This window comes from Phoxinus phoxinus (assembly GCF_949152265.1).
Source record: "Phoxinus phoxinus genome assembly, chromosome: 8".
Lineage (NCBI taxonomy): Eukaryota > Metazoa > Chordata > Actinopteri > Cypriniformes > Leuciscidae > Phoxinus > Phoxinus phoxinus.
Window position 1 is genome coordinate 38,454,501 of NC_136883.1, and position 15,000 is coordinate 38,469,500.

The 15,000-nt window shown below is 47.2% G+C and overlaps 1 protein-coding gene and 1 long non-coding RNA gene across 3 annotated transcripts in view; both read left to right on the forward strand.

Annotated features, from left to right (window-relative positions):
- The first annotated feature begins 853 nt into the window (after positions 1-853).
- Positions 854-2,007, forward strand: LOC307003183. Its single transcript, XR_013798641.1, has 2 exons — positions 854-892; positions 1,419-2,007. It is a non-coding gene; the product is annotated as an uncharacterized lncRNA (long non-coding RNA).
- A 129-nt stretch (positions 2,008-2,136) lies between these two features.
- The window catches only part of sppl2a (signal peptide peptidase like 2A), a 31,622-nt gene continuing 18,758 nt past the window's right edge, over positions 2,137-15,000 (forward strand). For both annotated transcript variants that reach the window (XM_079620987.1, XM_079620986.1), the window contains exons 1-6: positions 2,137-2,753; positions 7,808-7,918; positions 8,069-8,251; positions 9,235-9,324; positions 12,431-12,564; positions 12,640-12,791. In XM_079620987.1, the coding sequence (XP_079477113.1) occupies positions 2,694-2,753; positions 7,808-7,918; positions 8,069-8,251; positions 9,235-9,324; positions 12,431-12,564; positions 12,640-12,791 (730 nt within the window). In that variant the 5' untranslated portion in view covers positions 2,137-2,693. The remainder of the gene's footprint in view (positions 2,754-7,807; positions 7,919-8,068; positions 8,252-9,234; positions 9,325-12,430; positions 12,565-12,639; positions 12,792-15,000) is intronic.

The following is a 15,000-nucleotide window of genomic DNA, read 5'->3' on the forward strand; positions in this document are numbered from 1 at the left end:
TAAAATGTAGTGATTTATGACCTTTTCCCTGTTCCTCATCCTCTGATTCACACAGTCTGTTCTGGGGGTGTTTCCCCTTTAAGAGTTCAGTGTTAACGCCCACTGCTGTGATTGGCTAACGTCAGTGCCTATGCATCAATTATTAACGCCCCCAGCCAGAACCTGTGCGGATCAGCGTATTTAAAAAGTAGTTTAAAGTTTTAAATACATTACTTACAGTTTGCGTCGTCGTTGTTGAGCCCAGAATAGTCGGCACGGACTTATCTTTGAGCAACAGTTTTCTGGCAAAGCTCAAAACAGTCATCCTTCAAATGTACAGAACAAACGCTTAAACTAACACTGCCGTGACTGAGACGTCCGCAAAAAATAAAGTGCATCCATTTTTCCCTGACGTCTGGATCTTTCGCAGCGTATTCACAGATGTTGTTCTTCATGATAAGAAGCGAGCTAAAGTCAGCGAATAATAAAGTAAACCTAATTTCTTAATTTATCTTTGTAAAGAAACCTCATTGCTTAACTGGCTACTCTCTGCTGTCTCAGACGGCGACATCACTTCCTGTCGGCCACCGTAACTTCTGTTGGGTGCAGTTCTCAACCTCACCATTAGAACTTACACACTGCAGCTTTAAAACTTCTGGTTACATGAGCCGAAGCTCTTTTCAATAAAATCCATGCCAAAGTTAATATACCGAATATTCTTCAGTTCAAAACTAAAGAATATCAGATCTCTGTCTTATGGCCAACAATAACTGCAACAAAAGCATGAAACTGTAGCGCTGTGTCTTACACACACCATGAGAAGTGCGTTCCACATCCAGTCCTTCTAATCTCACAATTCTTTCTTTCTGTTTCTAGGTTGTTTTGTTCCGCCATGGAATATGAAAATTAAAAGGTAATTGTGACTTTTTTAATCTCACAGTTCTGTTTTATTCTCACTACAGAATACAAAAATAAAAAGATAATTGCTTTTTCTCTCTCGATATATTCCGAATGTATTTCTTGCGATTCGGACGTTCCAAACCCTTATGGCTTTAGATCATCTTCAAAACACAAGTCAAGGCGTTTATGATGAAAGCTCCTGTCCCTCAGTCGACCAGTGTTCATATTCATATATCAATATCTGTTCATATATAAAGCCATCGATTCTTTCCAGACAATTTGGACTAAACCACTCAATTTACAACTTTATGAGTTGCATAGACGGGCGAATGAGGGACAGAGAGCTCTCAGATATCATCAGAAATATCATATCTTGTGTTTTTGAATATGAACTAAAGTCTTACAGGTTTTAATTAATGACTATTAATGGGAGAACTCTGCTTTTAAAGTAGAATCACTGCTTGATGAGGAAGATTTATAACCATTTACTGTATTAACTTGTACTTTTATTGACGTGTGTGTGTGTGTGTGTGTTGCAGACGCTGAAGTCCACCTGAAGACGCGCGTCGGACGGCTGTAGATATTGTGTAATGGAAGCACTGCTCCTCTTTTACTGCTTGATGATTGTTCTGCACAAACCTGTGACCGTAGAGTGTGTGTGTGTGTGTGTGTGTGAGGATCAAACTGAGCACATCTACCCGTGAATCTGGATATATGTCATGGGTTAATGGTGGCTGGGCCACACAAACACACACACACACACACACACTCTTTCACAAACACACACACGCACACACAGACACACACACACTCTTTCACAAACACACACACACAGACACACACACACAGACACACACACACACACGCACACACACACACACCCAACGCTGTTGTTAGGTCTGCAAGAACTGCCTTTTGTTACGTTTTGTACCTTTCCGATGTTCCCTGGCTCGTGGAATATTCCTTTTGTTTCAGTTTTTATCTTTTAAATGTGCTGTAAACTTGAAATGTGCATCTCACTGTAATATTTGTGCAATGCTCTTACGGGACGCGTTGACAGGAAAGTATTTTTGTACAAATCGTGTTCATTTCATTCTGATGCCTAAATAAAATTACAACCTTGTAAGACTTTGCATCTGAATCTCATCAATCACACTTCATAAGAGGAAATACATCATTATTATAATCATATTCACACTTCCTCATTCCTCACATGAACTGAATCTCTGCTCTGGTGTTTCACAGGCTGAGATCTCCAGACCTTTGAGGAAATAACAACTTATCTTTAGTACTTTCAGCTCTTGGTTATTAATATGAATAATATATATATATACATATTTTTTTACTTTTTAGCATAACATGTTTTGTTCTTATATGTTTTTAAGTTTTCATTATGATTATTATTTGCCGTATTATATTGCTTGTTTTTTTTAATTCTACATAAAAATGCTGTTTTCTTTAAAGATTAATACAGACAAAAATAATACCAGCTCAAAATTATGCAGTGTATCAGTCTGCGAGGAAAGACTTTGAGAAAAAAAATTGATTAAGTGCGTATGATAAAAATAGAGGAACCTGCAAAAACTGAGCTTTTATGTCTATTTTTGTATTTTTTGACGTTTAGCGTGACGCGTCGCAGTCACGTGATCGAGCGACCGAACGCGGAAGAGGAAGCGAAAGTAGTTCACAGTCACTGTAAACATGACAGAAGCTAAACCTAGATAGTGAGTTTACGATTTTAAAAGCGATTTTCAATAAAAATACGAGAGCAGAAACTCCTCTGAACTCGCGTTCTGTCGAGCTTTGAGGTGGATATGACAGGAATGCCAATGAAAGAGTCGATATTCCTCCTGCTGGTGTTGTTTTGCTCTCAGGTAAGCGCAGAAAGTCAGTCTGAAAGCCTGAGGCGCCACTAATGAGTGAATCAGTGAGTGTTTGAGTGAATCAGAGTGAATCAGCGAGTGTTTGAGTGAATCAGCGAGTGTTTGAGTGAATCTGCGAGTGTTTGAGTGAATCAGCGAGTGTCTGAGTGAATCAGCGAGTGTTTGAGTGAATCAGCGAGTGTCTGAGTGAATCAGCGAGTGTTTGAGTGAATCGGCGAGTGTCTGAGTGAATCAGCGAGTGTCTGAGTGAATCGGCGAGTGTCTGAGTGAATCAGCGAGTGTTTGAGTGAATCAGAGTGAATCAGCGAGTGTTTGAGTGAATTACAGCGAGTGTTTGAGTGAATCGGCGAGTGTCTGAGTGAATCGGCGAGTGTCTGAGTGAATCGGCGAGTGTTTGAGTGAATCAGCGAGTGTTTGAGTGAATCAGAGTGAATCAGCGAGTGTTTGAGTGAATCGGCGAGTGTCTGAGTGAATCGGCGAGTGTTTGAGTGAATCAGCGAGTGTTTGAGTGAATCTGTGAGTGTTTGAGTGAATCAGCGAGTGTCTGAGTGAATCTGTGAGTGTCTGAGTGAATCGGCGAGTGTTTGAGTGAATCAGCGAGTGTCTGAGTGAATCAGCGAGTGTTTGAGTGAATCTGTGAGTGTTTGAGTGAATCGGCGAGTGTTTGAGTGAATCAGCGAGTGTCTGAGTGAATCAGCGAGTGTTTGAGTGAATCAGAGTGAATCAGCGAGTGTTTGAGTGAATCGGCGAGTGTTTGAGTGAATCGGCGAGTGTTTGAGTGAATCAGCGAGTGTTTGAGTGAATCAGCGAGTGTTTGAGTGAATCGGCGAGTGTCTGAGTGAATCGGCGAGTGTTTGAGTGAATCGGAGTGAATCAGCGAGTGTTTGAGTGAATCTGTGAGTGTTTGAGTGAATCAGCGAGTGTTTGAGTGAATCGGCGAGTGTTTGAGTGAATCGGCGAGTGTTTGAGTGAATCGGCGAGTGTTTGAGTGAATCGGCGAGTGTTTGAGTTAATCAGAGTGAATCAGCGAGTGTTTGAGTGAATCAGTGAGTGTTTGAGTAAATCAGAGTGAATCAGCGAGTGTTTGAGTGAATCAGCGAGTGTTTGAGTGAATCTGCGAGTGTTTGAGTGAATCAGCGAGTGTCTGAGTGAATCAGCGAGTGTTTGAGTGAATCAGCGAGTGTCTGAGTGAATCAGCGAGTGTTTGAGTGAATCGGCGAGTGTCTGAGTGAATCAGCGAGTGTCTGAGTGAATCGGCGAGTGTCTGAGTGAATCAGCGAGTGTTTGAGTGAATCAGAGTGAATCAGCGAGTGTTTGAGTGAATTACAGCGAGTGTTTGAGTGAATCGGCGAGTGTCTGAGTGAATCGGCGAGTGTCTGAGTGAATCGGCGAGTGTTTGAGTGAATCAGCGAGTGTTTGAGTGAATCAGAGTGAATCAGCGAGTGTTTGAGTGAATCGGCGAGTGTCTGAGTGAATCGGCGAGTGTTTGAGTGAATCAGCGAGTGTTTGAGTGAATCTGTGAGTGTTTGAGTGAATCAGCGAGTGTCTGAGTGAATCTGTGAGTGTCTGAGTGAATCGGCGAGTGTTTGAGTGAATCAGCGAGTGTCTGAGTGAATCAGCGAGTGTTTGAGTGAATCTGTGAGTGTTTGAGTGAATCGGCGAGTGTTTGAGTGAATCAGCGAGTGTCTGAGTGAATCAGCGAGTGTTTGAGTGAATCAGAGTGAATCAGCGAGTGTTTGAGTGAATCGGCGAGTGTTTGAGTGAATCGGCGAGTGTTTGAGTGAATCAGCGAGTGTTTGAGTGAATCAGCGAGTGTTTGAGTGAATCGGCGAGTGTCTGAGTGAATCGGCGAGTGTTTGAGTGAATCGGAGTGAATCAGCGAGTGTTTGAGTGAATCTGTGAGTGTTTGAGTGAATCAGCGAGTGTTTGAGTGAATCGGCGAGTGTTTGAGTGAATCGGCGAGTGTTTGAGTGAATCGGCGAGTGTTTGAGTGAATCGGCGAGTGTTTGTGTGATTTTGTGAGTGTCTGAGTGAATCAGCGAGTGTCTGAGTGAATCAGCGAGTGTCTGAGTGAATCAGCGAGTGTTTGAGTGAATCGGCGAGTGTTTGAGTGAATCGGCGAGTGTTTGAGTTAATCGGCGAGTGTTTGAGTGAATCAGCGAGTGTTTGAGTGAATCTGCGAGTGTTTGAGTGAATCAGCGAGTGTTTGAGTGAATCGGCGAGTGTCTGAGTGAATCTGTGAGTGTTTGAGTGGATCAGCGAGTGTCTGAGTGAATCAGCGAGTGTTTGAGTGAATCAGCGAGTGTCTGATTGAATTACAGTGAGTGTTTGTGTGAATTACAGCGAGTGTCTGAGTGAATCGGCGAGTGTTTGTGTGAATCAGCGAGTGTCTGAGTGAATTACAGTGAGTGTTTGAGTGAATTACAGCGAGTGTCTGAGTGAATCGACGAGTGTCTGAGTGAATCGGCGAGTGTCTGAGTGAATCTGTGAGTGTCTGAGTGAATCAGCGAGTGTCTGAGTGAATCTGTGAGTGTCTGAGTGAATCAGCGAGTGTCTGAGTGAATTACAGTGAGTGTTTGTGTGAATTACAGCGAGTGTTTGAGTGAATTACAGCGAGTGTTTGAGTGAATCTGCGAGTGTTTGAGTGAATTACAGCGAGTGTTTGAGTGAATCTGCGAGTGTTTGAGTGAATTACAGCGAGTGTTTGAGTGAATTACAGCGAGTGTTTGAGTGAATCTGCGAGTGTTTGAGTGAATTACAGCGAGTGTCTGAGTGAATCGGCGAGTGTTTGAGTGAATCGGCGAGTGTTTGAGTGAATCGGTGAGTGCTTGAGTGAATCTGCGAGTGTTTGAGTGAATCTGCGAGTGTTTGAGTGAATCTGCGAGTGTTTGAGTGAATCAGCGAGTGCTTGAGTGAATCTGCGAGTGTTTGAGTGAATCAGCGAGTGCTTGAGTGAATCGGCGAGTGTTTGAGTGAATCGGCGAGTGTTTGAGTGAATCGGTGAGTGCTTGAGTGAATCTGCGAGTGTTTGAGTGAATCTGCGAGTGTTTGAGTGAATCTGCGAGTGTTTGAGTGAATCAGCGAGTGCTTGAGTGAATCTGCGAGTGTTTGAGTGAATCAGCGAGTGCTTGAGTGAATCTGCGAGTGTTTGAGTGAATCTGCGAGTGTTTGAGTGAATCGGCGAGTGTCTGAGTGAATCGGCGAGTGTTTGAGTGAATCGGCGAGTGTTTGAGTGAATCATCGAGTGTTTGAGTGAATCAGCGAGTATCTGAGTGAATCAGCGAGTGTCTGGTTGAATCGGCGAGTGTTTGAGTGAATCAGCGAGTGTCTGAGTGAATCAGCGAGTGTCTGAGTGAATCGGCGAGTGTTTGAGTGAATCAGCGAGTGTCTGAGTGAATCAGCGAGTGTCTGAGTGAATCAGCAAGTGTCTGAGTGAATCGGCGAGTGTTTGTGTGAATTACAGCGAGTGTCTAATGGGATCGGCGAGTGTCTGAGTGAATCAGCGAGTGTTTGTGTGAATTACAGCGAGTGTCTAATGGGATCGGCGAGTGTTTGTGTGAATTACAGCGAGTGTCTAATGGAATCGGCGTGTGTTTGAGTGAATTACAGCGAGTGTTTGTGTGAATTACAGCGAGTGTCTAATGGGATCGGCGAGTGTCTGAGTGAATCGGCGAGTGTCTGAGTGAATCGGCGAGTGTTTGAGTGAATCGGCGACTGTCTGAGTGAATCGGCGACTGTCTGAGTGAATCGGCAAGTGTTTGAGTGAATCGGCGACTGTCTAAGGGGATTGGCGAGTGTCTGAGTGAATCGGCGAGTGTCTGAGTGAATCGGCGAGTGTTTGAGTGAATCGGCGAGTGTTTGAGTGACTCGGCAAATGTCTGAGTGAATCGGCGAGTGTTTGTGTGAATCTGCGAGTGTTTGTGTGAACCGATGAGTGTTTGAGTGAATCGGCGAGCGTTTGAGTGAATCGGCCAGTGTTTGAGTGAATCGGCGAGTGTTTGAGTGAATCGGCGAGCGTTTGAGTGAATCGGCGAGTGTTTGAGAGAATCGGCGAGTGTCTGAGTGAATCGGCGAGTGTCTAATGGGATCGGCGAGTGTCTGAGTGAATCTGTGAGTGTTTGAGAGAATCGGCGAGTGTCTGAGTGAATCGGCGAGTGTCTAATGGGATCGGCGAGTGTCTGAGTGAATCGGCGAGTGTCTGAGTGAATCGGCGAGTGTCTGAGTGAATCGGCGAGTGTTTGAGTGAATCGGCGAGTGTCTGAGTGACTCGGCGAGTGTTTGAGTGAATCTGCGAGTGTTTGTGTGAATCGATGAGTGTCTAATGGGATCGGCGAGTGTCTGAGTGAATCGGCGAGTGTCTGAGTGAATCGGCGAGTGTCTGAGTGAATCGGCGAGTGTCTGAGTGAATCGGCGAGTGTCTGAGTGACTCGGCGAGTGTCTGAGTGAATCGGCGAGTGTTTGAGTGAATCTGTGAGTGTTTGAGAGAATCGGCGAGTGTCTGAGTGAATCGGCGAGTGTCTAATGGGATCGGCGAGTGTCTGAGTGAATCGGCGAGTGTCTGAGTGAATCGGCGAGTGTCTGAGTGAATCGGCGAGTGTTTGAGTGAATCGGCGAGTGTCTGAGTGACTCGGCGAGTGTTTGAGTGAATCTGCGAGTGTTTGTGTGAATCGATGAGTGTTTGAGTGAATCGGCGAGCGTTTGAGTGAATCGGCTGAATCGGTGAGTGTTTGAGTGAATCGGCGAGTGTTTGAGTGAATCGGCGAGCGTTTGAGTGAATCGGCGAGTGTTTGAGTGAATCGGTGAGTGTTTGAGTGAATCGGTGAGTGTTTGAGTGAATCGGTGAGTGTTTAAGTGAATCAGTGAGTGTTTGAGTGAATCAGTGAGTGTTTGAGTGAATCGGCGAGTGTTTGAGTGAATCGGTGAGTGTTTGAGTGAATCGGTGAGTGTTTGAGTGAATCGGTAAGTGTTTAAGTGAATCAGTGAGTGTTTGAGTGAATCAGTGAGTGTTTGAGTGAATCGGTGAGTGTTTTGTGTTTCTCTCACAGATTGCCAGTCAGGAGGCGATTCTGCGAGCATCTAATGGATCTACATTCAGAGAATACTGTCTGGTGTTCAACTCGTCCTGGAGCAACATCTCCGACAGCCTGAGAGCAGCGGTGAGAGAGTTGGGCCGGGAAAGATTCATTCCCAAATTCTGTTGGAATTTTTCGGAGCTACGTTTTAATGGTTACATTTTAGCAATCAAAAAGCATGTCTTATTATCTTGAAAGTTTTTTTATTCATTTTTTATTTTATTTTTTTATTAGGTGGGGTATCCCCTGGTGAACCTGACGTCCTCTCAGCTGTGTTCTGCGGATCTTGTGACCACGGGCTTGGCGAAGGGTCAGGCTGTGGTCGTGATGGATGGAGGCTGTAAGTCCAGTCAGAAAGCTCTGGTTGCTCAGGATCTGGGTGTGTCTGTGCTTCTGATCGCCAGCAACAGCAATCTGGTAAGAGTTTGTGTGAAACACCAGTGTGAATCCTCACAAACACCAGTGTGAATCCTTACAAACACCAGTGTGAATCCTCACAAACACCAGTGTGAATCCTTACAAACACCAGTGTGAATCCTCACAAACACCAGTGTGAATCCTCACAAACACCAGTGTGAATCCTCACAAACACCAGTGTGAATCCTTACAAACACCAGTGTGAATCCTTACAAACACCAGTGTGAATCCTTACAAACACCAGTGTGAATCCTCACAAACACCAGTGTGAATCCTCACAAACACCAGTGTGAATCCTTACAAACACCAGTGTGAATCCTTACAAACACCAGTGTGAATCCTTACAAACACCAGTGTGAATCCTCACAAACACCAGTGTGAATCCTCACAAACACCAGTGTGAATCCTCACAAACACCAGTGTGAATCCTCACAAACACCAGTGTGAATCCTCACAAACACCAGTGTGAATCCTCACAAACACCAGTGTGAATCCTTACAAACACCAGTGTGAATCCTTACAAACACCAGTGTGAATCCTCACAAACACCAGTGTGAATCCTCACAAACACCAGTGTGAATCCTCACAAACACCAGTGTGAATCCTCACAAACACCAGTGTGAATCCTCACAAACACCAGTGTGAATCCTCACAAACACCAGTGTGAATCCTCACAAACACCAGTGTGAATCCTCACAAACACCAGTGCGAATCCTTACAAACACCAGTGCGAATCCTTACAAACACCAGTGCGAATCCTTACAAACACCAGTGTGAATCCTTACAAACACCAGTGTGAATCCTTACAAACACCAGTGTGAATCCTTACAAACACCAGTGCGAATCCTTACAAACACCAGTGCGAATCCTTACAAACACCAGTGCGAATCCTTACAAACACCAGTGCGAATCCTTACAAACACCAGTGCGAATCCTTACAAACACCAGTGAGAATCCTCAGTGTGTGAACATGATCTTACCAGGAGTTGCCGTCAGCCAACGACTCAAAGAACAACAAGGTGAAGATTCCTCTGGCCCTGCTGAGATACCGGGACCTCCTGGACGCGCTGCAGGTGAGTGAGTGAGTGAGTGAGTGAGTGAGTGAGTGAGTGAGTGAGTGAGTCAGAGAGTGAGTGAGTCAGAGAGTGAGTGAGTCAGAGAGTGAGTGAGTCAGAGAGTGAGTGAGTCAGAGAGTGAGTGAGTGAGTGAGTGAGTCAGAGAGTGAGTGAGTGAGTGAGTGAGTGAGTGAGTGAGTGAGTGAGTCAGAGAGTGAGTGAGTGAGTCAGAGAGTGAGTCAGTCAGTCAGAGAGTGAGTGAGTGAGTCAGAGAGTGAGTGAGTGAGTCAGAGAGTGAGTCAGTCAGTCAGAGAGTGAGTCAGTCAGTCAGAGAGTGGGTCAGTCAGTCAGAGAGTGAGTGAGTGAGTCAGAGAGTGAGTGAGTGAGTGAGTCAGAGAGTGAGTCAGTCAGTCAGAGAGTGAGTGAGTGAGTCAGAGAGTGAGTGAGTGAGTGAGTCAGAGAGTGAGTCAGTCAGTCAGAGAGTGGGTCAGTCAGTCAGAGAGTGAGTGAGTGAGTCAGAGAGTGAGTGAGTGAGTCAGAGAGTGAGTCAGTCAGTCAGAGAGTGAGTCAGTCAGTCAGAGAGTGAGTCAGTCAGTCAGAGAGTGAGTCAGTCAGTCAGAGAGTGAGTCAGTCAGTCAGAGAGTGAGTCAGTCAGTCAGTCAGTCAGAGAGTGAGTCAGTCAGTCAGTCAGAGAGTGAGTGAGTCAGTCAGTCAGTCAGAGAGTGAGTCAGTCAGTCAGTCAGAGAGTGAGTCAGTCAGTCAGAGAGTGAGTCAGTCAGTCAGAGAGTGAGTCAGTCAGTCAGAGAGTGAGTCAGTCAGTCAGAGAGTGAGTCAGTCAGTCAGAGAGTGAGTGAGTGAGTCAGAGAGTGAGTCAGTCAGTCAGAGAGTGAGTCAGTCAGTCAGAGAGTGAGTCAGTCAGTCAGAGAGTGAGTCAGTCAGTCAGAGAGTGAGTCAGTCAGTCAGAGAGTGAGTCAGTCAGTCAGTCAGAGAGTGAGTCAGTCAGTCAGTCAGAGAGTGAGTCAGTCAGTCAGTCAGAGAGTGAGTCAGTCAGTCAGTCAGAGAGTGAGTCAGTCAGTCAGTCAGAGAGTGAGTCAGTCAGTCAGTCAGAGAGTGAGTCAGTCAGTCAGTCAGAGAGTGAGTCAGTCAGTCAGTCAGAGAGTGAGTCAGTCAGTCAGTCAGAGAGTGAGTCAGTCAGTCAGTCAGAGAGTGAGTCAGTCAGTCAGTCAGAGAGTGAGTCAGTCAGTCAGAGAGTGAGTCAGTCAGTCAGAGAGTGAGTCAGTCAGTCAGAGAGTGAGTCAGTCAGTCAGAGAGTAGTCAGTCAGTCAGAGAGTAGTCAGAGAGTGAGTCAGTCAGTCAGAGAGTGAGTCAGTCAGTCAGAGAGTGAGTCAGTCAGTCAGAGAGTGGGTCAGTCAGTCAGAGAGTGAGTCAGTCAGTCAGAGGGTGAGTGAGTGAGTCAGAGAGTGAGTGAGTGAGTCAGAGAGTGAGTGAGTGAGTCAGAGAGTGAGTCAGTCAGAGAGTGAGTCAGTCAGTCAGAGAGTGAGTGAGTGAGTCAGAGAGTGAGTGAGTCAGAGAGTGAGTCAGTCAGAGAGTGAGTCAGTCAGTCAGAGAGTGGGTCAGTCAGTCAGAGAGTGGGCCAGTCAGTCAGAGAGTGGGTCAGTCAGTCAGAGAGTGGGTCAGTCAGTCAGAGAGTGAGTCAGTCAGTCAGAGAGTGGGTCAGTCAGTCAGAGAGTGAGTCAGTCAGTCAGAGAGTGAGTCAGTCAGTCAGAGAGTGAGTCAGTCAGTCAGAGAGTGGGTCAGTCAGTCAGAGAGTGGGTCAGTCAGTCAGAGAGTGGGTCAGTCAGTCAGAGAGTGAGTCAGTCAGTCAGAGAGTGAGTCAGTCAGTCAGAGAGTGGGTCAGTCAGTCAGAGAGTGAGTCAGTCAGTCAGAGAGTGGGTCAGTCAGTCAGAGAGTGGGTCAGTCAGTCAGAGAGTGAGTCAGTCAGTCAGAGAGTGGGTCAGTCAGTCAGAGAGTGGGTCAGTCAGTCAGAGAGTGGGTCAATCAGTCAGAGAGTGGGTCAGTCAGTCAGAGAGTGAGTCAGTCAGTCAGAGAGTGAGTCAGTCAGTCAGAGAGTGAGTCAGTCAGTCAGAGAGTGAGTCAGTCAGTCAGAGAGTGGGTCAGTCAGTCAGAGAGTGAGTCAGTCAGTCAGAGAGTGGGTCAGTCAGTCAGAGAGTGAGTCAGTCAGTCAGAGAGTGGGTCAGTCAGTCAGAGAGTGAGTCAGTCAGTCAGAGAGTGGGTCAGTCAGTCAGAGAGTGAGTCAGTCAGTCAGAGAGTGAGTCAGTCAGTCAGTCAGAGAGTGAGTCAGTCAGTCAGTCAGAGAGTGGGTCAGTCAGTCAGAGAGTGGGTCAGTCAGTCAGAGAGTGAGTCAGTCAGTCAGTCAGAGAGTGAGTCAGTCAGTCAGAGAGTGAGTCAGTCAGTCAGAGAGTGAGTCAGTCAGTCAGAGAGTGAGTCAGTCAGTCAGTCAGAGAGTGAGTCAGTCAGTCAGAGAGTGGGTCAGTCAGTCAGAGAGTGAGTGAGTGAGTCAGAGAGTGGGTCAGTCAGTCAGAGAGTGAGTCAGTCAGTCAGAGAGTGGGTCAGTCAGTCAGAGAGTGAGTCAGTCAGTCAGAGAGTGAGTCAGTCAGTCAGAGAGTGAGTCAGTCAGTCAGAGTATAACACGTGTGTGAGAGTGAATATTAACACGTGTGTGTGTGAGAGTGAATGTTAACACGTGTGTGTGTGAGAGTGAATGTTAACACGTGTGTGTGTGTGTGTGAGAGTGAATGTTAACACGTGTGTGTGTGTGTGTGTGTGTGTGTGTGAGAGTGAATATTAACACATGTGTGTGTGAGAGTGAGAGTGAATGTTAACACGTGTGTATGTGTGTGTGAGAGTGAATATTAACACGTGTGTGTGTGTGTGAGAGTGAATTTTAACACGTGTGTGTGTGTGTGTGTGTGTGTGTGTGTGTGTGAGAGAGAGTGAATGTTAACACGTGTGTGTGTGTGAGAGTGAATGTTAACACGTGTGTGTGTGTGTGTGTGTGTGTGTGTGTGTGTGTGTGTGTGTGTGTGAGAGTGAATGTTAACACGTGTGTGTGTGTGTGTGTCAGGTGTTTCCTCAGGGAATGGAGGTGAGGTTATACGCTCCCCCTGTGCCTGCGTTCGACGCCAGCATCATCCTCATGTTACTGATCGCGGTGTTCACGGTGACCATGGGCGGGTTCTGGAGCGGAGCGGCCGAGAAGTGAGTGACATCACCGGTTCAGGCCAGTGCACGTGTCATGTGACGCGAGTGTTGACGCTGTGTGTGTGTGTGCAGAGCGAAGCAGGAGGCGGGCCCGTCGTCAGAGCTGTGTGAGGGTCAGGGCGACAGCAGTGAACTCTCGCTCTACTCTCCGCTGAAGGTGCTGATTTTCGTGGCCATGATGTGTGTGATGCTCGTGCTCATGTACTTCTTCTACAAGTGGTTGGGTGAGTCTCACACACACAGGAACGTGACTGAGATGTAGTTTATGTGAACATCGCCATATTCTGCGTGGCATCAGCGTCAGCAGTTACAGCGAGTGTCTGAGTGAATCAGCGAGTGTCTGAGTGAATCAGCGAGTGTCTGAGTGAATCAGCGAGTGTCTGAGTGAATCAGCGAGTGTCTGAGTGAATCAACGAGTGTTTGAGTGTCTGAGTGAATCGGCGAGTGTCTGAGTGAATCAACGAGTGTTTGAGTGTCTGAGTGAATCAACGAGTGTTTGAGTGAATCGGCGAGTGTTTGAGTGAATCAGCGAGTGTCTGAGTAAATCGGCGAGTGTTTGAGTGAATCAGCGAGTGTTTGAGTGAATCAGCGAGTGTCTGAGTGAATCGGCAAGTGTCTGAGTGAATCGGCGAGTGTTTGAGTGAATCAGCGAGTGTCTGAGTAAATCGGCGAGTGTTTGAGTGAATCAGCGAGTGTTTGAGTGAATCAGCGAGTGTCTGAGTGAATCGGCAAGTGTCTGAGTGAATCAGCGAGTGCTTGAGTGAATCGGCGAGTGCTTGAGTGAATCAGCGAGTGTCTGAGTGAATCAGCGAGTGTCTGAGTGAATCAGCGAGTGTCTGAGTGAATCGGCGAGTGTCTGAGTGAATCAGCGAGTGCTTGAGTGAATCGGCGAGTGCTTGAGTGAATCAGCGAGTGTCTGAGTGAATCGGCGAGTGCTTGAGTGGATCAGCGAGTGTCTGAGTGAATCGGCGAGTGCTTGAGTGAATCAGCGAGTGTCTGAGTGAATCGGCGAGTGCTTGAGTGGATCAGCGAGTGTCTGAGTGAATCGGCGAGTGCTTGAGTGGATCAGCGAGTGTCTGAGTGAATCGGCGAGTGCTTGAGTGAATCAGCGAGTGTCTGAGTGAATCGGCGAGTGCTTGAGTGGATCAGCGAGTGTCTGAGTGAATCGGCGAGTGCTTGAGTGAATCGGCGAGTGCTTGAGTGGATCAGCGAGTGTCTGAGTGAATCGGCGAGTGCTTGAGTGAATCGGCGAGTGCTTGAGTGGATCAGCGAGTGTCTGAGTGAATCGGCGAGTGTTTGAGTGAATCGGCAAGTGTTTGAGTGAATCGGCGAGTGTTTGAGTGAATCGGCGAGTGCTTGAGTGAATCGGCGAGTGCTTGAGTGGATCGGCGAGTGCTTGAGTGAATCGGCGAGTGCTTGAGTGAATCGGCGAGTGCTTGAGTGAATCGGCGAGTGCTTGAGTGGATCGGCGAGTGCTTGAGTGAATCGGCGAGTGTTTGAGTGAATCGGCGAGTGCTTGAGTGAATCGGCGAGTGTCTGAGTGAATCGGCGAGCGTTTGAGTGAATCGGCGAGCGTTTGAGTGAATCGGCGAGTGTCTGAGTGAATCGGCGAGCGTCTGAGTGAATCGGCGAGTGTCTGAGTGAATCGGCGAGTGTCTGAGTGAATCGGCGAGTGTCTGAGTGAATCGGCGAGTGTCTGAGTGAATCGGCGAGTGTCTGAGTGAATCGGCGAGTGTCTGAGTGAATCGGCGAGTGTCTGAGTGAATCGGCGAGTGTCTGAGTGAATCGGCGAGTGTCTGAGTGAATCGGCGAGTGTCTGAGTGAATCGGCGAGTGTCTGAGTGAATCGGCGAGTGTCTGAGTGAATCTGCGAGTGTCTGAGTGAATCGGCGAGTGTCTGAGTGAATCGGCGAGTGTCTGAGTGAATCGGCGAGTGTCTGAGTGAATCGGCGAGTGTCTGAGTGAATCGGCGAGTGTCTGAGTGAATCGGCGAGTGTCTGAGTGAATCGGCGAGTGTCTGAGTGAATCGGCGAGTGTCTGAGTGAATCGGCGAGTGTCTGAGTGAATCTGCGAGTGTCTGAGTGAATCGGCGAGTGTCTGAGTGAATCGGCGAGTGTCTGAGTGAATCGGCGAGTGTCTGAGTGAATCGGCAAGTGTCTGAGTGAATCGGCGAGTGTCTGAGTGAATCGGCGAGTGTCTGAGTGAATCGGCGAGTGTCTGAGTGAATCGGCGAGTGTCTGAGTGAATCGGCGAGTGTCTCGAGTGAATCGGCGAGTGTCTGAGTGAATCGACGAGTGTTTGAGTGAATCTGCGAGTGTCTGAGTGAATCGGCGAGTGTCTGAGTGAATCAGCGAGTGTTTGAGTGAATCTGTGATTGTTTGAGTGAATCAGCGAGTGTTTGAGTGAATCGGCGAGTGTCTGAGTGAATCGACGA